Below are 19,855 nucleotides of genomic sequence, written 5' to 3' on the forward strand. Positions count from 1 at the left end.
GTGCTGTTCCTGGCCTGGTTGTGATTTTGCTGGGTGCGCTGGCCGGAGACAAATTGCAGCTGCAGCAGAGTTTCAGAGGAGAAAACGGTTCATCCAGGCACCGAGAGCAAGCGGCGGTGCAGAAAAGGCTGGGTGCACACGCGTGGTCTGCCCTCCTCCCGGGGACAGGTGACTCTCATCCATCCTGTTGCTCTCTGGCGGTCTGTTCTTCCTGAACAGCCTTCCTGGAAAACAAGGTCCATGTGCAAAAGCCGCATGCTGTTTCTCTCCTGACGTTGCAAAGATGCTTGGGGGGCACTGGGAGCCCAGGGGCACCCAGCTGCTTGCTGGCTTCAGGAGGGCTTGAGGCTGTGAGGAGGCAGCAGGGTGGGCAGCCCTGGTGGGAGCAGGCACTGTAAACTCCCTGCCAAAGAGCTGAGCGAGCAGAAGGGACAGGGAAAGGTCACTTTCTCATGCCTTCATGGTTCCCAGGGCTTCCCCAGCCCCGGGAGGGTGGCACAGTGGCCTGGGAATCAGCAGCAGCTCGTTTCCAGTTGCAGCTGTGATGAACGTAACATTGCAAGAGTAGCTGGTGCTGAAGAGGCCAGGACAGTCGCAGACGGGGATAGACATGACGCTGCAGCCTTGGCTCCCCAAAGGCCCCATGCCGTGCAGGGGAGTGCCTGGTGCTGGGGAGACCCCAGGGCACGGCAGCTGGGGATCGAGATATGGCCTTCCCTGGGGTCCCCAGGACACGGGACTGTGATGGCTCCTCTCTGCTCACCCCATTTCGGACCCCTGTTGCTGTGCATTGTGTTGGTCTGGGTGGTGGGACTCATCTCCAGCTGGTTTGGCTCACCAGCACTGTACAACACATGCCCAAGAGCTTCCCCCAAGGCTTTGTGCCTCTCCTTTCTCCATACCCGGCCTCGTGGCTGGGGTCCCTCCTGGAGCAGGGACCTTGTGCCTGGAGCTGGCTCTGCTGTCAGTGCTGGGGGATGCCATATGGGGCCAGGAGCTGGACACGACTAAGTTCAGCCACCCTGCATGCCCATGCTGACTCCTTCCCACTATTTCTTTTGCAGATGTTCATGAGGGCACAGTTTGACTACGACCCCAAAAAAGACAACCTGATCCCCTGCAAGGAAGCGGGGCTGAAATTTCAGACTGGCGACGTGATTCAGATCATAAACAAGGATGACAGCAACTGGTGGCAGGGCCGGGTGGAGGGCTCCTGCACCGAGTCGGCGGGACTTATCCCTTCTCCGGAGCTGCAGGAGTGGTAGGTCCCTGGATTTGGCCAGAAGGGCTGGATCTAAGAGTGAAGGTGGGAACAGTGACCATGTGCTACCAGGAGTGTGAGCATGTTGGGCAACATCAGCATCACTGCTGGGAAAAGGAGGCAAACGTCCCCTTTATCTGCCGCAGGGTCAGCCTTTACCTGTCCCAGCAGCCACCCTGCTCCTCTTGCCCTTGCATGTGTGAGGGACAATCCTGCTGCTCCCCCAGGGCTTGGGGTGACAGCTGGACCAGGGTGGTGTCCTCCTCTCTTGGCAGGCGTGTGGCGAGCGTCACCCAGTCCAGCCAGAGCGAATCCCCGAGCTGTAGCCCCTTTGGGAAGAAGAAGAAGTGCAAAGATAAATACCTGGCCAAGCACAGCTCAAGTAAGTGCCAGAAGAGCAATGGACTCCATCCCCAGCCCTGGCCATCACTGCTGCCTCTGGGCAGGGATGGGTCTGTTCTCCACGGGAGTCACACCAAACAGTGGGACTTTGGCAGTGGGACCTTGGGAGGATACCCCACAGCTGTCAGCTTTTTGAGACCCTTCTCCAAAGTCCTCAATATCCTTCAGGTGGCCACAGCTGTGTCCCCATGCAGTTCTGTAGTGCATGAGGCTGGGGCTGGCTCACATGGGAGCTGGGCACCGTGCCCCCTGTGCTCTCCTGCGGTGACAATCCCTGGCACCTCTGGCCCCAAGCTCCTTGGGAGGTTGGGCTCCTGGGCCCTCAAAACTCCACAGGCTGCTGAACGCAGGGCAGGCGGTGGCCTTGCTGCTGCTCAGCGATGAGGGAGCAGCCCGAACTGGTCCCCACAGCTGCCAAGCCATGTCCCTGGTGAGGCGGGGACCGTGCAAACGCCCCGTGCTAAGCATGCCTGGGGCCAGCAAAGGCGGGTGCCTGAGGACATGCTGGCTCCTGGCCCGGCCTGCAGCTCCAACCAGCAATAAACAAGGCCGTAAATCAGCAAGATAAATAAAGCTCCCCCAGCAACAAGCTCCCTGCGGCGTCCTGTCACCTCCTCACCCAGCTCCTAGGTCCTACTGTCCTGAGCAGAGTTACCGAGCCAGAGTAGCCCTGGCTTCCCCTTGGGTGGCTGCTGGTGGTCCAGCTCCCCAGCATCCCCTCCGCACCTGACATGCTACTTGAGGCTGCTGCCCTTTTCCCTGAGCGGCCAAACAGGGACGAGCTCCCAGCCCAGTCCTGATCGCTCCCTCCGTTTTGCCTGAGGACCTGGCTTCGGTCCGACGTGCGCGTGGTCCTGCTGCTACGGCCAAGCCAGCTCTGACCACTTGCTATCTCCTTTCTCCTCCGCCCCAGTTTTTGACCAGCTGGATGTGGTTTCCTACGAGGAGGTGGTGAGGCTGCCTGCCTTCAAGAGGAAGACTCTCGTGCTCATCGGTAGGTCCAGCCCCAGGCATCCTCTGCAGCTCAGGTGCTGCGTGTGGTGGGTCCCAGGGGGAACCAGGACTGGGGCAGCTCTGCCCTTCAAAACCTAGCAAGCTCTGGGAAGCATTTCTTCTGCCTGCAGCGGTCACCAAGCAGGCTGACCTCCTCCATGTGTCACTGTGCACGGTCTGGCACCCGCACTGTGTTGCTGAGATAGAGTTAATTCAGGAGTTTCCAGCTTCTAAGTATCTTTTATGGATAATTTTTATTAAAAGCAGCTCTGCAGCTGCACCAGAGGAAGCACTCCCACACTGTGGGTGCTGAGTGCTTGTCGGTGAACCCCACAGAACATGGGGAGCCCACACAGCCCAGCCGTGCTGGCTGCTCAGCAGGAACCTGTCCCGTCTCCAGCTGGGGCTGGAGGTGAGCATGCCCAGGGTAGGGAGAACCTCTTCCAGGGCTGGAAGACACCCTTCCTCAGACCCAGAGCTGCACAGGGGCAACAGCATCTCCTGCCAGGCTTCTCTGAGCCCACCTCCAGTGTCCATCCCTCCTTCTCTGCAGGGGCCAGCGGCGTGGGCCGTAGCCACATCAAGAACGCTCTGCTCAGCAACAACCCGGAGAAGTTCATGTACCCACCCCCATGTAAGTACCCAGCCAGGGCGGAGGGCACAGCACGGGGCGCGTTTCCTCTCGCCTCCTTGAGCTAGGACCTTCGGACAGCAGATGGGAGGTGGGGAGATGTTTCTCCAGCACCACCAAGCCCCCAGTGGCAGAGGCCACCACACAGGGCACCGTAGGGTCTCCCTGCCTGCTGTCCCACAGGCTGAACCTGCCCACGATGGCTGCAGGGCTGCTACTGCCCACATTGCGGAGATGCCTCACTCTTCACATCCCAATGCCTCTCCTAGGACTGGCTGAGTTCCCTGCTTGTCCCAAGCAGGAAGGAGATGAAAGGGGATTAGTACAGCATAGTCTTGAGTTACAAAGGTCCTCCGTGCCCTACTCCCATGCTCAAAAAGGGAAGGCAAGACACCCAGGTCACCCAGAGCAGAGGCTGTCTGCTCCACTCTGTTCCCCAGTCCTTCTGGGGGCCAGCACTCACCCTCTCCCTCCTTCCCCAGACACCACGCGCCCCCAGAAGAAGAATGAAGTGGATGGGAAGGACTACTACTTCGTTTCCACCGAGGAGATGACCCGGGACATCTCAGCCAATGAGTTCCTGGAGTTTGGAAGCTACCAGGGAAACATGTTTGGCACCAAGTTTGAAACAGTGCACAAGATCCACCAGCAGGACAAAGTCGCTATTTTGGACATTGAGCCCCAGGTAGGGAGCAGGGGAAGGGGTGGGCAGCACAGATTGAACTACCCGTGTGCTGGCTGTGACTGTCCCTGCCCTCCCCGGTGCGCTGCCCACCCACCCTTCCCAAAGGAAAAAAGCCAGGGAGTGCTGGGGTGGCATTCCCATTCCCAAAACGTGGGTGCGGTGAGGGTATTCCCCACCACTGGCTGTGACAGCAAGGCCAGGGCTGTGCTGCTATGGGAGTGGGGGTGCAGGGCCAGCATGGGCCCCCCCATAGGGACTCTGTCCCCTCTCTGACACCAAGTGTGTGGGTGCTGCTTTGCGAAGCGGTGGTTGTGTCCAACAGCCAGCCCAGAGCAGGGCTGGGGATGCCCTTAGGTCCTCCCCATGAAGTGCAGGAGAAGCCATGCTGGGATCTGTGCTCTAGCTTCACCCAACTGCCCCCATGTCACCCGACTACCTCCAGGCTCAGGAGTCCACCCAGAGAGCCCATAGCCCCAGTGAGCCCTTTAGCCCATCGCTGCATCATGGCCACCATCACGCCCCAGCTGGGGACAGTGTGTGGGGTGGTGGGGGACAGCAGCCATCCATCTGCCCTTGCTCCCACCCTTGGAATGGCCACAGTGGTAACTTCACCCTTCTCTCCACAGACCCTGAAGATCGTCCGCACGGCCGAGCTCTCCCCGTTCATAGTCTTCATCGCCCCAACAGACAAGGCAGAGGAGGTGGGTGGCGCTGAGGCCGAGTATCCCTCCAGCTGGGCTCACTTGCCCAGGGCAGGGGGTGAGGAGCCCATTGCAGCAGCCCAGGGCTCTCTCCCTGCTCCACATCAGCTTCTTCCTGGCTCCACTGATTTTTGTGGTCCGGGAGAGCAGGGCAACTTCCTCAGCCCAGATCTGAGAAACAGGAATTGGTGATTCCTGACTCCTAGACTCTCTCCCAGATTGACACCCCCCCAGTAACCATCATCCCTGCAGCATAATCAGCCGCTAACTGGGGTATAGTGGGGTGCACAGCCCAGCACCCAGGGCCCTCTCCAGCTGCAGTGCTGCTGCAGAGCAGGAACATTTATCCTGCCATCAGCTATGCAAATGGGACACACAGACAGCAGCTCCTTTCATTCTTTGCCTCATTAAGATGCTCATCCCTCCAAAATTAGGATGAAAGCGGCACTGATTAACTCACGCGGTGCCAAGCAGCCACAGGCTGCCATTTCCCGGGAAGCCCCCGGGGCCGGGAGAAGCGCTGCCTTCCCTGCCCTGCATCCTGGACCAGCTCCCCACAGGGATAACCTCTGCAGGGAGAGGGGAAGCGATGGGAGAACGGGGGAACCCCCCCAGAGCTGTGCCAAAGCCACCTCTCCTCACCTATTAATTTGGGGTTCATAAAGCTTAAGGTACAGATTGCAGGGAGGATATATTTATGCAGCCTTCAGAGGCACATTAACCTGCAGAGGGCTTGTAAAGCCAGATGCAGCAGGCTTGGGGGGGGGGGGCAAATGTCAGGGCAGAAAAGGGCAGCGAGGCAGCCTGCTGTCCCCCACCTCCTTCCCTTGTCACCCACCGCAGGCTCCAGCCAGAGGAATTAACTCCTGCCGCAGTGGGCAGGGCCAGCCCCGCTGGCGCAGGCACTATATATAGTTCCCTGCCGCAGCCCAGGTAACTGCCTGCGAGAAGGGATGCAGCAGAGCCAAAACGTGGCCCAGCAGAGCCAAAACGTGACCCAGCAGAGCTCGGATGACCCCGGCAAACCGCTCATTGCTCTCCCCTCTCCACCCCCAGAAGAGGGGCCGGGGCACTGGGGTGAGCACAGCACCCCAAGCTCATCCCTCCCCAGGCACAGAAGCGGGGAAACGCCTGCGTTTCAAGCTGCGTTAGGGAGATACGTGGAAATCTGCCTGGATTTCGCTGTTGAGGGCACAACTGCCGGCAGGAACATACTCCTGGGATGTCCCCATGAGCTGGGGAGCTATGCAGGCTACACCCTACCGGCAGGAGAAAGCAGCCAGCTTTGCTTTTGCGATGAAGAAATGTAATTCCATCCCAGCCAAAACCAGTAGAGGGAGGCTGGTACAGCTCTGCCAGCCAGCGCTGTTCTGGGCAAAAGCCAGCAAGGAGGCACCATCCTGCAGGGATCCTGCCTTGAAACCATCCTTAGGCCCCGAGCTGCTACTCTGCACGGCATAGTAACAAGCCTCCTGCTGCTTGGGAAACCTTCTCCTCCCAGGGAGCTGCCCTAAAGCTTTTTAAAGATAAATCCAAGACCAAGAAGGTCTGGCGTCACCAGCAGGTGACCAGACGCTCCTGGCATTGCATAAAAGTCCAGCAAAAGCCTCAGACACACGCTCCCAGAGATCACACGACAGCTCCCAGCTTGTCACACAACTTGCAGGGATGCTCTATGCAACCACTTGAGCTGTTTTTGTGGTGGGCTGTGAAATCCCCCTCCTCCCCAGCCTCCTGATCTCTCTCTTGTTTCTTGCAGTCAGAGGCTTTGCAGCAGCTCCGGAAGGATTCAGAGAGCATCCGGAGCCGATACGCACACTACTTTGACCTCTCACTGGTCAACAACGGCGTGGAAGAAAGCCTCCAGCTGCTGCAGGAAGCCTTTGAGCAGGCCTGCAGCTCTCCACAGTGGGTGCCCGTCTCCTGGGTCTACTGAGAGGGCATCCCACCCCAGCCGCTTCCCATCAACCATCCTGCAGCCGTGGGGAGAAACCTTCTCCTCAGCTTCCCCCGATCCACACACAGCCAAGCACAACTCCCTTCCTCTGCTGCTCCACAGACATGGTCTCAAGTTGGTTGACACACACGCACAGGGTCTCTGGCTCTCCTCTCCTGGGGGGACATAGGAAAGGGGCTGCCCAGGGCACAGCCACCTCCAGCAGAGGCCGGGGCACCCCATTAGCTCAGAGCACAGCTCCCCACCTCGCTGGGCAAGGGAAAGCACAGTCCTCAGCCAATCTTCTCCGCATCAGTCCTGAAGGAAGTGGTAGAGCAGGAGCCTTCCAGGCAGATGTCCCCTGTCAGGGCAGGAGAACACAAAGCACCACAAACACCTCAAAAGCCCGGCTGGTGCCCGTGAGGCTTAGCACAGACCACACCAGAGCACCTACATCCAAGGGTTTGCCCTCACGAATGGGAAGAGCAGGAAAAGGCGAGCATGGATGTGACGAAGGCAGCATGAAGCGTGCCACCCCCCCAGCCCGGCCCAGGCAGGTCTCACCCCACGTTCTGAGGTTGGAGTTTTCCTGATTCACCCTGTGCAACTGTAGTTGTAAAAAAACTCACCGTATTTAAATTCTCACCGTGCAGCTTGGATTGTTGCCGCCTGGCCGGAGAACCTCAGCAGCAGCTGAGGTAGTCCCACGGACCAAACACCAGAGGAACAGTTCCATGGGTAAATTAGATGCAGCCACGTGTGTTTGTTGCATGCAGTAGAAACAGCATCTCTACAAAGATCATCCCAGGCATGTTCTTCCAGAGTCTAGGGTGTCTGGCACACTGTATGCAAACGTAAAAAAGCCACCCACACAAAGGGGTTCCTTCTGCAGGAGCGTTCTGCCACACAAACCCCCACCACGACCATGTTCGGGAAGCATCGCCGTGGCTCCTGGGCAAACCATAGCCATCCTTTAGGTGAAAGAATCTCATTTGTGTGTTCAGCAACCAGCAAGGGGAAAGGGAATAAGAAGTCTTGTGCAGGTTTTTGTTTTTTTTTTTTTTTTTTAAGGATGCCAAAAATAAAATCTGTTGATGTGCAATAGGGACCTTCGTTCTGATCCACTGCAGGGAAACAATGAGCAGCAATAAATGTGTGCTGAAACATGGCCATGACTGGTGTTTTACCTCTTAGGCTGCACGCCTGGCTCACAGCTGGAAGCCTCTTCCCACCTCCCTGACCCCCAACACACCAAGGTTAGACAGGCCAGGACCGAACAGTCCCTCCAGCCACCATCAGATCACTCCAGCAGCTCACTCCAGCACAGGCAAAGAGGGAAAGAGAACACCCAGCTTCCATGCACACGTCCCAGTGGGTTTTTACCAAACTGGAGGGTGGCCCCTAAGCACCTGTAAAGTCCTGACCAGCAACAAAGGCCCCTCTAGTGATGGTCCACATCAACAAGACCACTTCTCTGCACCAGCAGCTTCTTCAGGAGAGCAGCACAAAGGCTGGGCAGAAGGGGCAGCCCTTTACCCGCCCCAGCTGGAGCGTAAACATGCATTAAGCTGCCTCCCCTCCCCACAAAGAGACCACTGACCTCTTCTAGGAGCCAGATGAGCAAGAAAAATCACCCGTTCAAAAATAGGGCTTTTATTTTTATGTAAAAAAAAAAAAAAGAGTAAATAAAAATGGACTTTTTTCTTTTCTGCTCGGGTTCTGACAGCCACCAGCCGCTGGCCCCACTGCCTGCGTGTATCTCTAGCGTTGGAGAGAAGAGTCAGACGGTTAAGACAGAAACGATGCACAAGGCTAAGACAACCATTACAGAAGCTCTGCAGGGATGAAACAGAACAAAGCAGCCTGAATCATTCCCCATTAAAAAGAGGTTAAAATCCTGGCTCAGCACTACCCTGTGAGAGAGGAGAGACTTCCCGCCCCCAGCGAGCCACCCCAGATAAGGAAATTAGGACAAGTCTTTCTGGAACCGCTCAAGCCCCACACCCAGTGCCCCTTGCAAAGCTGCCTCTGGCCAAGGTCTTCCTCACAAAGACTCCAGTCCCAACAGCCCTTTAGAAAAGCAGTGACCAGCTGCCTTCTGATCACTTCACTTCTGCCCCCCCCCCCCAGCAGCATCCCCACTTCCAGCCTTCAAAGCATATCAGATATCAAAATCATGGAAGGCAACTGAAAGCGCTGCGGTCCCATTCCAACAACTGGGTAGAAAAAAGCAAAGAGCCAGCAAGAGGGACACACTGAGACGGTCACTGGGGCACTGGGTCTGGGGATCAGCTGACAACTAACAAGCAGGTCCCGGCACTATAAAGCAAAAAGAAGGAATTTAATGTTCTAATCCTTTCATGATAAAGTTAAAAAAAAAAAAAAAGTACTGAAGAATATCTGGGTGGACTATTTGATCTCCTCTAGCTGAAGGTCAAGCCAAGCATAAGGCCAGGTTAAAACAAACCAGAGCCCTTCAAATAACCAGCTGACTGTCCCCATCCAAATTGATTCAGATGGGCTGTGACAAAGCCAGTCCTCCAGATATCAACACATTCTGCGACTGTCAGATAACAGCTCCAACCTTGGAAGAAAAGGAAGAAAGAGGCAGGAAAAAAGGGGGAGAAACGTTATTCCTCCCTCTCAAGGTGAAAACAGAGACACCAAGAGCCAGGAGCTACAGCTTCCCTGAAGATACCACTTCTTATTGGCATCGCAGTGTTCAGCTTTAGAGAGCAACCCAGCGTAGGGGCAGTCAGGCACCCCACTCCTCTGGCGACCCTTAAAACAGGATGAGGAGGGGTACCCGAGCAGGGTGTATCCTGGGCAAACACACCCGCTCACTCCTACACACAGCAGAAAAGGAGCTCGGGACTTGCTGGCCCCTCTGCCATGCAGCCAGTCCTCTTTTTCTCAAGGCCTCAGACTCCTCCCTCTCTACCGACGAGGTCGCCTGCTTTGGACAGATCCAGTCGCTTACTCCGAGCTCTCTTCCACCTCCTTCTGTTTCTTCTTCTTCTTCTTCTTGGTGCTGGGCTCACTGGTCTGTGAAGGGGTTGGAGGGGTCAGGAAGGAATCAAAAAGGAATTCCCCCCCCCAGCAACTGCTGATTTCAAGAGGAACAGCCCCGCTCCAGATGCAGTGGAGGCTCCCCATGGCCACAATCCTCCCTCACCACCACACAAGCACCCAAGCACACCAACTGAATGCCAGCACCATCCTCCCAGCAGCGCCTGTTACAGACCACCAGAGCACAGAGGTGGCCTGGAAGGAACAGTGTACCCACCAACTACCCTAGGGCACAGATGGCTGCTCCCCCCATCCCTGCCCCATTGCAGATCCACCCCCACAAGCCTCACCTGCCTAATCTCCCACCACCCTCAACCAGTTCAGTTTACAAATGCGTCCATACAGACATCTTTATCTGCCTGTAGGGAGCATGGGACTTTGGGGACACGCAGAGCAGGATGCTGATGTGTTTATCCTGGAGGTATTAGGTAGAGACAGCAACCTCTGCCATGCCACCACCCAGTTACATACCACTTCTATTTGCTCTCCTCCACTCTCAGCTGCCTCTTTGGCCTTCTTCTCTTTCTTCTTCTTTTTCTTCTCCTTTTTGCTCAGCTCCTCTGGCGGCGGGGTGGCAGGGGATGGTGGGGTGACAGCCTCATCACTTTCACTCTCTGACTCTCGCTTCCTCTGTTGGGGGAACAGGTTGTCAGACACACCATCTTCCAAAGGAGCTCAAGTGATGGAAGAACTGTTTGCAAGCCCGTTGCAACTGTTTTGCCCGATTCAATCAAACTTTGCAGTTAACAGGGGTTGGAAGGGACCTTCGAGATCATCCAGTCCAACCCCTCCTGCCAAAGCAGGTTCACCTAAAGCGGGTTGGACAGGAGGTTCACCTAAAGCATCCCAATTTCCTGGGATGCTGCAGCTCGTACACCACAAGTCAGAGCTCCTCATTCTCACACTGCGCTACAGGACTCGCACCCAAACTGCAACATCTTAAGAGAAAAACACCCGGGGATAAGGCCCTAAACAGGTCACCCTATAGTTAGCTCATGGGCCAGGCAACCACAACACATGTTGGGGCACGAACTCCCAAAATATGAAGCACCTTCCCCCGTAAAACAACCAGCCAAAGTAGCCTGATACCAACTGCCTAAAGGAACTGCCACATATTCACTCTTCATCAGAGCCCAAACAACCTTACGGCCAGAGAGCACCAACAATACTCACTTTTGAAGCCCTCTCCACCTCTGAAACAGCTTGGGAAGCAGCAGCTGCCTCTTTCTTGGAAGCATCCCTGAAAGAGAAGATCCCCAGGTTGAGCAGGACAGTGGCTGTCTCACGCTGCTCCCTGTCTGGGAAGGGGGGGACACCCACACCAGGCACTGTGTGGGGAGGCTGGTGTGGGGAAGACCTGCAGCCTGCACCAGGGCCAGCTGGACCGGGCAACAGCAAGATCCTCCCTCATTTAATTTAGCAGACTGACTCCCTCTAAAACCACAAGCACAGGCTAGAAAGGGATAACCGTCTGCTCAGGGCCTTTCCCTCCGGCGCTGCCCGCTCACAGTACATTCCCTGGGACTGCAAGAAATACCACTGCACCCCACGGGTCCAGAGAGTCAACAGCTTGGGCCAGACCTAACATGCTCCAAGCACAAATGGCAGCACCCAGCCCAGCCCTTGCGGGAGCCACACACCCCATACACACCTGTAATCCACATATTCCTTCTTCCAGGTATCCGGTGTGCTCTCGTTGGGCTTTCCGTGCTTGTCCAGCAGACCCTTCTGGATCATCATCTTCTTTTGACTGGCCTGAGAGCAACATGTAACAAGTCAGACTGCAGCTCCAGGGAGGAGAAATCCTCCCCAGCACTTCAGCCACGCAGCCTAAGAGAAGGTAATCCAGTAACAAGACAAGCCAACAACTACAGCATTACTGATTTAACACTTCTCCAAGGACTTTCTGAACAAATCACACAAACATCCCCTGCACAGCAGCCTACAAATCTCAGACAGCAGGCGTCTTTATCAGTGAACAAGGGCTAATTTGTGGGGGAAGTAACAGCAACAGAATCACAGAATGACATGGGTTTGGAAGGGATCTCTGGAGATCATCTAGTCCAACCCCCAAATAAGAATAAGATGACTCTGCACATCATGGAGCTCAGATCTTTGAATCAGAGTTCCTCCAGCTTCATGACATGCCACATTTCAGCTGAACCCCTCCAGCTGCAAATGCGAGGCTTTGCTAAGGACTCCACGATGCTTGAATTGGCCTACATTACCTCCCATCTGCTGTGAGATAGATGTCTTTCTACCTTTCACCTGAACCACAGGTATGGAACAAGCCACAGCAACTTGACACTGAGTTTTAAGTTCAAACTGCATCACTTGCCACAGTGAAACACCAGACTGGCTGCAATGCAGCTACCACTGCTGACATGCTGATTTCCATGGCTACCACATGCTTGAGATGGGACAAGAACCCAAGAACGGGTGTTCCCACTGCTCTGGTCCTTCAGGCACAATATAGTGTCTCACAATATTGGTTGCACCAGAAAGAAAAGCAGTTACATGCCCAGCCCCTCCAGAGCCATCAGTATGGGGTGATAGATGAAGGTCATCTTTGCACAGAGTGCTAGTGTCATCCAATTCACATCATTTGGCTCTTTACCAGAGCGGGGCTGGTGCTGTACAGACCCAAGGAGCCCACGCTTGAGCACAAGCACCAGCTGGGCCTCGGGCAGAGCTGCCCAGTCTCCATGGGGAGGGAAAACCTCTCTCCCACCAGCACTGGGAAGCGCCACCATCGTGGCTCCAAGGAGAGCACAGCAGAATTACACTGAGGTCTTGGAGAAGACACAGGCAGAGCTCTGCCTGAGGGGCCTGGAGTCTCACATCCCAACAGCTGGGCTCCCACCACCACCCTGGGACTGACCATACCCCCCTGACCGCTCACCTTGGGACCGAGACCCCATTTGCGGGGATACGTGTCTCTCTCCATGATCACCCTCTTGATCTTCGCCACAATGCCATGGTCGCAGGTAGAAATGACTGCTGTGGTCATCAGGGCAATGGCTGCAGAACCAGGCAAAGAGTTCATTAACAGCAGAACAGCAACAGCAATGAAACCTGCCATGTTCAGCCTGTTCTTTGTGCTCCTCTGTCAGCACAAGAGAGGAGTAACACCCCCCGCCCCACCAGTGCCATTTCATCCTAAAACATCATTGGAGGGAAGTTCGGACTAACACTTTGGAGAGTGTCAGTCATGGATTAACCACATCATAAGCACAGGTGTCTCCAGCTTACACCAGAAGACTGGTTCTGGATCAGTGAACACAGTAAGACCAACCATTTCCCACATGGGAAAAAGCTCTGTGAGCAGCTACTGGAGCACTTCCAGGCAGCTCAAGGAACCACGCCACCATAGAAAGGAGCAGTGCTGCTCCTTCGTCAGCTCCTAAAACCTTGAGGAGCCAAACTAGAGACTAATTCTACCAATAAATGATGTTTTTCTTGCCAGGTCCCCGAGATGACCCGAGGGCAGGCAGTACAAACAACAAGGTGGAATGGCTTGGCTGTGTTACACCTCCAAGGCCCCTCACAGTCCCATGGCTCTGGACAGAGCACGAAGGCATGCAGCACTGAGCACTGTGACAGATCGCCTGTACAGAATGTCACCACCTGCCACCCACGCATCTTCTCTGAAGACTCTGGTTAGAACAAAGCACGCTTTGGAGTCATTTCTCAAGTCCTTTTACTGGAAGCGTGATGTGTCAGGTGGCAGTATGTGATCAGACATCATCCCTCGTCTCAGTGGGGATGGAGCCACCCCAGAAGAGGGGCTCCAACCCTGCCGGCACCGCTTCACTCCTGCAGGCAGCCAGCCAGACACCACAGCAGCCCCCAGTAGGACACTGGGAGACTGGAGGGTCTCTGGAGGCTGCACAGCACCCAGACCCTAGAACAGGAATCGGGGTGCTGCAGGAGGGCAGCACCACCGCACTCAGAGAATGGATAAACTTCATCATCACCTCACACAGCGCACACCTGAGCATCACAGAGCTGAAACCAGGGCGAGGAACTCTTCCCACCTTGCCAAGGACCGATGCAGCCGCTGTTTCTTAACATCCTGCCCAACACCAGCTGCCGTGGGCCACACTAACCCACAGTCCCCATCAGGAGGCGCTATTTAAACCTTTTGCATGCGGGGACTCATTTGTTGTGCATTCTCTGGAATGCAGTCTGTTATCCCTGCAGTTAGTTGGGCACAAGAACAAGGAGTTTCATACCTAGGCAGATAGCTTCTCCTTTCGTGGTGATGACAACGATCTCCTGATTAAGCTCAATACCGTCTTCATACCTCAGGACACCCGGCAGCATGATCTTGGCTCCATAGCAAATGGCATTAACCTGAAAGTGTAGGGAACAGGAGGGCTTATAAGCTATGAGAGAATAAAATAAAAAGGTAAGAAGTGCCTCTAATATTTAGCTTCCCGTTGCCATTACTGTACCAGCAGTAACATCCCCACGTATCTATTTTTTTATTGTACACTATATAGAACTTGAGGGCTTTAGAAAAAGCAAGCAAAGCAAAGAACCTATCACAGCAAACAACGTGTGAGGCAGATCTCTTATAACCATCAGCATCCTCCTGAAGCGAGGAGAGCAGCTTCTCTGCCACTCAGTTCTTGGCTCTTACATCTTACTGCTCATCTGGCAGCACCCATACTAGATCCTACACAGCTCCCAATCAGGACACCATGTGGATTCAGATCCCCCCATTTATGTTATTAGCTGCACAAGTTAGGAGGACACTTCACAGTCTCTGGCTGTCACCTGGCACCATTCTCAGGCACTCACCGCACTGTCTTTCATGACTAGTCGCTTGTGTGAAGTCAGCAGTTTCTCCAGCGGCAGGATAACTCTTCGCAGGTAGCTGTCATCCTTGTTGTTGTCGTATTGCCACTGTGCATCCAGGACATCGTGCATAGTCACCATGTTGTCCTGCAAAGACACAAGCACCTCTAAGTTCTCCTACCAGCCACCAACTCAAAATGCAGACAAGGGAACAGCTCAAGTCCGACAGCAAATAGTGTGCTGAAAGGGAGCAAAAAACATAAGCCCAACTCAGAAGCATCAAAAAAGCAAAGTAAAAGAGGCAAGAATATCTTCCATCAACAGCTAAATTGTCAGACTAAATTGTGCTGCCACAGACTTCAACCCTCCTAACCTCAGACAGCTCTCGGATCTAATGTATAAGGTCTGTCCACATGAAACTTTGAAATGTGGCCAAACTTCAACAAATACCTGCGACTTATAGACAAAAGTTAGTGAACAAAGATCTAAATTAACAGCTCTTCAGTCTGTGACATGGAATAGATTATTGAAGCAGCTGCAAGCACCCGACACCTGGGATTCAGACATGACTGCCAGTGGTTACAGCTGTGGTAAGAGCACAAATGGTGGGGAAGCACTTGCACTCTGATACTCCTGCTTTGCAAGGAAAGAAATTAGCTCTGGAGTTCGGACAGGCAGCAGGATCCAGCTATGACCAGACTGAAAAGACCGCAGGAGACCGCATCTTCCAGGATCATTTCGATGAAGCACGTTCCCCACGTGGTGCCCTGACACCAAGCGGTGGCAGGCTGCGCGGCAGACAGCTCACACGCCTCCACGTGGGGCACGTGCGGGGTTTGTAGGCTGAGAAACACGGGCGGTTAAAACAAACCTTCAGCCACCGTGGTGTGCTTCCCAGTCACACGCTGTCCCAAAGTTTAATTACCAGAGCAGGGGCAACACCCTGAACTGAACTCAACACTTTGGTTACAGTCTATGGCAAAAGCTCCTACTTTTTTGGGGCTATTCACAAAACTCCTCCCAGCCACCACGCACCCTTACCTTAACACTGTAAAAACAGCCCAGTTCCAAGGAACTCTTGCAATTTTAACAATTTGCAAATTTGCTGGTTATAGTTAGAGCTACCACTCTACCTTCTCTCCCAGGATGCCTGAGCGCACTCTGCGGAGCTCCTGCATCTGGCCCCCGACACCAAGCAGCAAACCAAGGTGAACACAGAGCGTTCGGATATACGTGCCTGCTTCACAGCTCACCCAGAAGATACCTGAAAAGCAGGACAGGACAGAAGAGCATTTAAATACGTATCTAGAAACAAAACACATCTAGAAGCTCCCTCCGAGAGCAGCTGTATGTCCAGCCCTTCACAGAGCCATCAGCCTGGGGTGATAGATGAAGGTCATCTTTGCACTGAGTGCTAATGCCATCTAATTGACATCATTTGGCTCTTCAACGAAGGATACAAAAAAAAAAGATGGGATTTACTTCTCAGCACACCGAAGTAATGCACGAAGCAGTTACTGCCTGATGGTGGTGAGGATTTATGCATTAAGACATCTGCCAAGAATAGGAAGCAACCCATTTCATGGGAAAGTTTGCCCACTCTCAGCCTAATAGGAAGAAGGCAGCAAAGCCCCGTTTTACCTAATCTTCTCTCAGGATCATACTCCACCAGCTTGCTCTCATAGATGGTTCTGACTCTCAGTTGTCGTTTGACAGCAGCAATGAGGGGTGGTCGCTGAAACAGCGCGCCTGTCAGAGTTTCAATTGCCTGAGGGTAGAAGCAGAAGAAGTAACAGCTCACATCTGTGCCTTAACATTGGAGCACCTTGGGGTCTGTAGCAACTACAACTACTTCCATGGGTAAGAAACCACAAGGTTCATCATAATTTGGTGATGTCATATTTAATAAAGCCAATCTGAACCAGTGATGTGGTCAAAACGCCACCCTGGCTGCCAGTGAGTACAGCTGGGCTTTTTCATCAGGTGACAGTGTGTGATCAGACATCATCCCTCGTCTCAGTGGGGATGGAGCCACCCCAGAAGAGAGGCTCCAACCCTGCCGGCACCACTTCACTCCTGCAGGCAGCCAGCCAGACACCACAGCAGCCCCCAGTAGGACACTGGGAGACTGAAGGGTCTCTGAAAGCTGCACAGCACCCAGACCCTAGAACAGGAATCGGGGTGCTGCAGGAGGGCAGCACCACCGCACTCAGAGAATGGATAAACTTCATCATCACCTCACACAGCGCACCTGAGCTCCGCTCCTGCCCTCTCATTTCCCACCGATGCTGAACGCTTCGCATGTAAAGCGCCAGCACGGCCAAGGGCAGGCCGAGACTTACCCTGGCAAGCTGAGCCTCGCTCTCTATTGCATTGTGCAGCCGAACAATTCCCACATACTCTTTGCCTGAAAGAACGACAAGAGCAGTCAGGAGTGGCCACTTGCATTTAATGTTGACCTCAAGGTCCACCCTGCTCCACAGCCACAGGTCCCCAGAGCCCTGGAAGTTTCACATCCACCTCTCCTAGGAAGGGCGTACAGTTTATTATGGAATTGATTATTCTTCCAACAAAAATAAATCCAAGCTACGTTTATTTCTTCACTGAGTTTTATTTCACTGGACTGAGAGGCTGAGGCTGTAAGTTCAGCGAGTACGTGAAACCAGTCTCTCAGAAGGGTTTTCACCGACTTAAAACAGCACAAGCCCCAGAGAAACAATCAAAAAAACCAAATTTGTGACAGCACAGATGTGCCCTCACTGGCTTAGAGTGAGAAGCACGAGCAACCCTTAAGGTCAAGGCACTGAAGACCAAGCGTAGCCCTTCCAAAGGCTGGAAATCTTCATTTTGTCTCCAAAACAACTCCACGCCTCCCCAGTCACTTAGAATATAAATGGTCCTGGGCAATAAACATACCTGCGCTCTGTTGAGATTTGACGAGTCGTGTCGCCCTCTCAATGCACACAATGAGGCACCCAGTCACCTTGGGGTCCAGAGTGCCGCTGTGTCCGGTCTTCTCTACTCGAAGGATACGTCGGATCCATGCAACCACCTCGTGGGAGGACGGGTTGGAAGGTTTGTCGAGGTTAATAAAACCAGACCTATAGTGCAAGATGACAAAGAGAGCAGGAGCTAAGCATCAGGGCAAACACAGCAAGACTGCAAAAAACTTTGATAATGTTTTGTGATAGCTGCAAAAAAATGTATTTTTATACAGCCAAATAAGCCACGAGCCTCACAGCTGCTCTTGGTGAGCACATGTCGGCTGCTCCGTGCACAGCAGGTGATATATTCTTCAAAGAATTCTCTTCTCCCCAGGCTGCTCATCACTACTCTGCACTTCAACCAAACCAAAACTCGGAGCAGTCTCAAAGGCCAAAGGACTTTCCACGAGGCCCACAGAATTCCTCAAGTGTTGGCACATCCCTCCACAACCCAGCCGCAACCCCAGAACAAAGCAAACTCACAGCAAGTGACCAGCGGGTCCTATTTCACAGAATCATAGAATGGTCAGAATTGGAAGGGACCTTAAAAATCATCGAGTTCCAACCCCCCTGCCATGGGCAGGGACACCTCCCACTAGACCAGGTTGCTCAAAGCCCCATCCAGCCTGGCCTTGAACACCTCCAGGTGTAAATTTAGACATTTACTGGTTAGCAGCAAGGCACTGAGTCAAGCAGAAAGGTACAAGGGGAATCCAGAACAGAAAATCGTTTTGATGATAATAAACCACTCTGGCCCTTCTTGTGCTCACCTAACGTAGTCAGAAATCTCTCTCTTCAGGGGATTAGCACCGGAAGGAAGCGGGGTGTAGTGTGCTGTCATCACATTCAACTTGTCAAAGTTCTACAAAACACAAGCAGAAGTTACACGTGTAGAAGAGCTCACCTTGGTTTCAGCATCGCTTTGCCCCAATACATCTCCCCAGTAACACAGCATCGCATTTGTACGTTTATGTGAAAAGGCCTTCCAAAATGAAAATGACCCAACATTGAAACCATAACGTTTTAGAGAAAGAAACAGAAATCCTGCACTGAAAGAGATGGCTGAGCAGCACAATACCAACCTTTTCAATGCAGGATAAAACCAATGTACCCCAGAAACTCACCACAAGCCTACACAGACCACAGGCCACTGTCAGGTCGAAATAAATCACTGAAGACATCTGGAGTGGTCTTTACTGGAGACGGTAAGCTTTAGAAAGCAGGCATGCAAATGATACTGCTAGATAGATTTTTCTAACGTGATTTCTGCATGCGGAAGGTTTGCCTCTGCTGCGTGTCATGTGTGCTGTTCCTCAGGAGGAGGGTTACACAGAGAAGGAACTGAGCATCTCCACGGGCCTGCACCGAGCGAGGGAGGCCAAAAGAAGGAGCAGGAGCAGGGATGGCCAGGAGGTTGTGTGTAACCTGCCCTACCTTCAGCAGCAAGGGCCACTGGGACGTGTCCAGCTGGGCGATGCGGGACTCGGGCTTGATGAAAAATTCCTCCGTGTGTTGGATCTCCTGGGGACGGATGAAATTAACGGAGATCAGAGAAGGGAAACCCGGAGGCCCGCACTCCCGCCCGCTGCCACGTGGTCCGTGAACCAGCCCCGAAGCGGCGGCTTTTGCCCGCCAGCACCGTAGCCTCCGCTCCCTCCGGTGATAGCAGGGGGAGGAAGAACGTTCGGCAGACCGCTGCGAGCCACCACTACTCCCCAACCTACCCCCGGGCCCCACAAACCTGTCCCACCGGGCCACAGGGCCCGGTCCCTGGAAGCCCCCGGAGACCCCGAGCCCAGCCCCACGCTCACCGCTACATCCTCATCGGGGAGCGCCCGCTTCTCCTTCTTCCGCCGCTTCTTCACGCTGAAACCTGCGGGAGAAACAGGCTGAGCGTCCCCGCCGCACCAGGAGCGGGGCAGGCCCGGCCCGGGCCCGCCGCCCACCCACGTGGCACCACGGCGGTCCCCAGGCCCGCGCTCACGCCGCCCCGCCGGGGCTCCCCCAGCTTCCCGCCCGCCCACACCGCGCCCGGCCGCGGGGCGAGGCGCTCCCCCGCCGGTCCCCGCCGCTGCGCACCGTCCCCGTCCGCCATGGCCCCGCCGCGTGCTGCCGCCGCCGCCGCGCAGAGACCGGAAAGACCGCCCCTTTCCCGACAAGCCCCGCGGCAGCACGTGACCTCTCCCGCCCCGCGCGGGCGGAAGTCGCAGGGGGTGCCTCTGGGACGGGCCTTTCACCGGCAGGGCCCGGGAGCGCCGCCCCTCGGGGAACGACGAGGCGGAGCCGGGCACCGCGGCGGGGAGCCCCTGCGGAGCGGGGCGAGGGGGCTCCCGCTGGCCCCGGCGGAGGCGGGGGGGGGGATCGGCCGGTGTCACCGCTCCGAGCGGCCC

At 54.7% G+C, this 19,855-nt stretch overlaps 2 protein-coding genes and 5 non-coding genes across 9 annotated transcripts in view; 1 reads left to right on the plus strand and 6 right to left on the minus strand.

The window, feature by feature from the left end:
* MPP1 (MAGUK p55 scaffold protein 1) overlaps positions 1-8,274 on the plus strand; it is a 20,554-nt gene extending 12,280 nt beyond the window's left edge. For 2 of the 3 annotated variants that reach the window (XM_074148243.1, XM_074148244.1), the window contains exons 6-12: positions 1,065-1,261; positions 1,537-1,643; positions 2,577-2,657; positions 3,210-3,290; positions 3,770-3,972; positions 4,599-4,673; positions 6,433-8,274. In XM_074148243.1, coding sequence (XP_074004344.1) covers positions 1,065-1,261; positions 1,537-1,643; positions 2,577-2,657; positions 3,210-3,290; positions 3,770-3,972; positions 4,599-4,673; positions 6,433-6,609 — 921 coding nt within the window. In that variant the 3' untranslated portion in view covers positions 6,610-8,274. The remainder of the gene's footprint in view (positions 1-1,064; positions 1,262-1,536; positions 1,644-2,576; positions 2,658-3,209; positions 3,291-3,769; positions 3,973-4,598; positions 4,674-6,432) is intronic. The other variant, XM_074148246.1, reaches the window with a different exon arrangement.
* DKC1 (dyskerin pseudouridine synthase 1) lies at positions 7,679-19,613 on the minus strand. The gene is made up of 15 exons (XM_074148242.1): positions 19,545-19,613; positions 19,277-19,338; positions 18,900-18,986; positions 18,236-18,327; positions 17,398-17,582; positions 16,824-16,888; positions 16,123-16,249; positions 15,615-15,745; positions 14,485-14,628; positions 13,914-14,034; positions 12,581-12,699; positions 11,330-11,433; positions 10,852-10,918; positions 10,150-10,308; positions 7,679-9,654 (listed from the first exon to the last, which is right to left on the minus strand). The coding sequence occupies exons 1-15, from the start codon at positions 19,558-19,560 to the stop codon at positions 9,586-9,588; spliced, it is 1,548 nt and encodes a 515-aa protein (XP_074004343.1). The 5' UTR covers positions 19,561-19,613; the 3' UTR covers positions 7,679-9,585.
* Positions 12,213-12,288, minus strand: LOC141465133 (small nucleolar RNA SNORD83). The gene has a single exon (XR_012463265.1). It is a non-coding gene; the product is annotated as a small nucleolar RNA SNORD83 (small nucleolar RNA).
* Positions 13,412-13,660, minus strand: LOC141465142 (small nucleolar RNA SNORD17). The gene has a single exon (XR_012463273.1). It is a non-coding gene; the product is annotated as a small nucleolar RNA SNORD17 (small nucleolar RNA).
* On the minus strand, positions 15,316-15,449 carry LOC141465140 (small nucleolar RNA SNORA36 family). Its single transcript, XR_012463271.1, has one exon. It is a non-coding gene; the product is annotated as a small nucleolar RNA SNORA36 family (small nucleolar RNA).
* Positions 15,849-15,924, minus strand: LOC141465134 (small nucleolar RNA SNORD83). The gene has a single exon (XR_012463266.1). It is a non-coding gene; the product is annotated as a small nucleolar RNA SNORD83 (small nucleolar RNA).
* On the minus strand, positions 16,475-16,723 carry LOC141465143 (small nucleolar RNA SNORD17). Its single transcript, XR_012463274.1, has one exon. It is a non-coding gene; the product is annotated as a small nucleolar RNA SNORD17 (small nucleolar RNA).
* Positions 19,614-19,855: the final 242 nt, after the last annotated feature.

Source organism: Numenius arquata, chromosome 5 (assembly GCF_964106895.1).
Source record: "Numenius arquata chromosome 5, bNumArq3.hap1.1, whole genome shotgun sequence".
NCBI lineage: Eukaryota > Metazoa > Chordata > Aves > Charadriiformes > Scolopacidae > Numenius > Numenius arquata.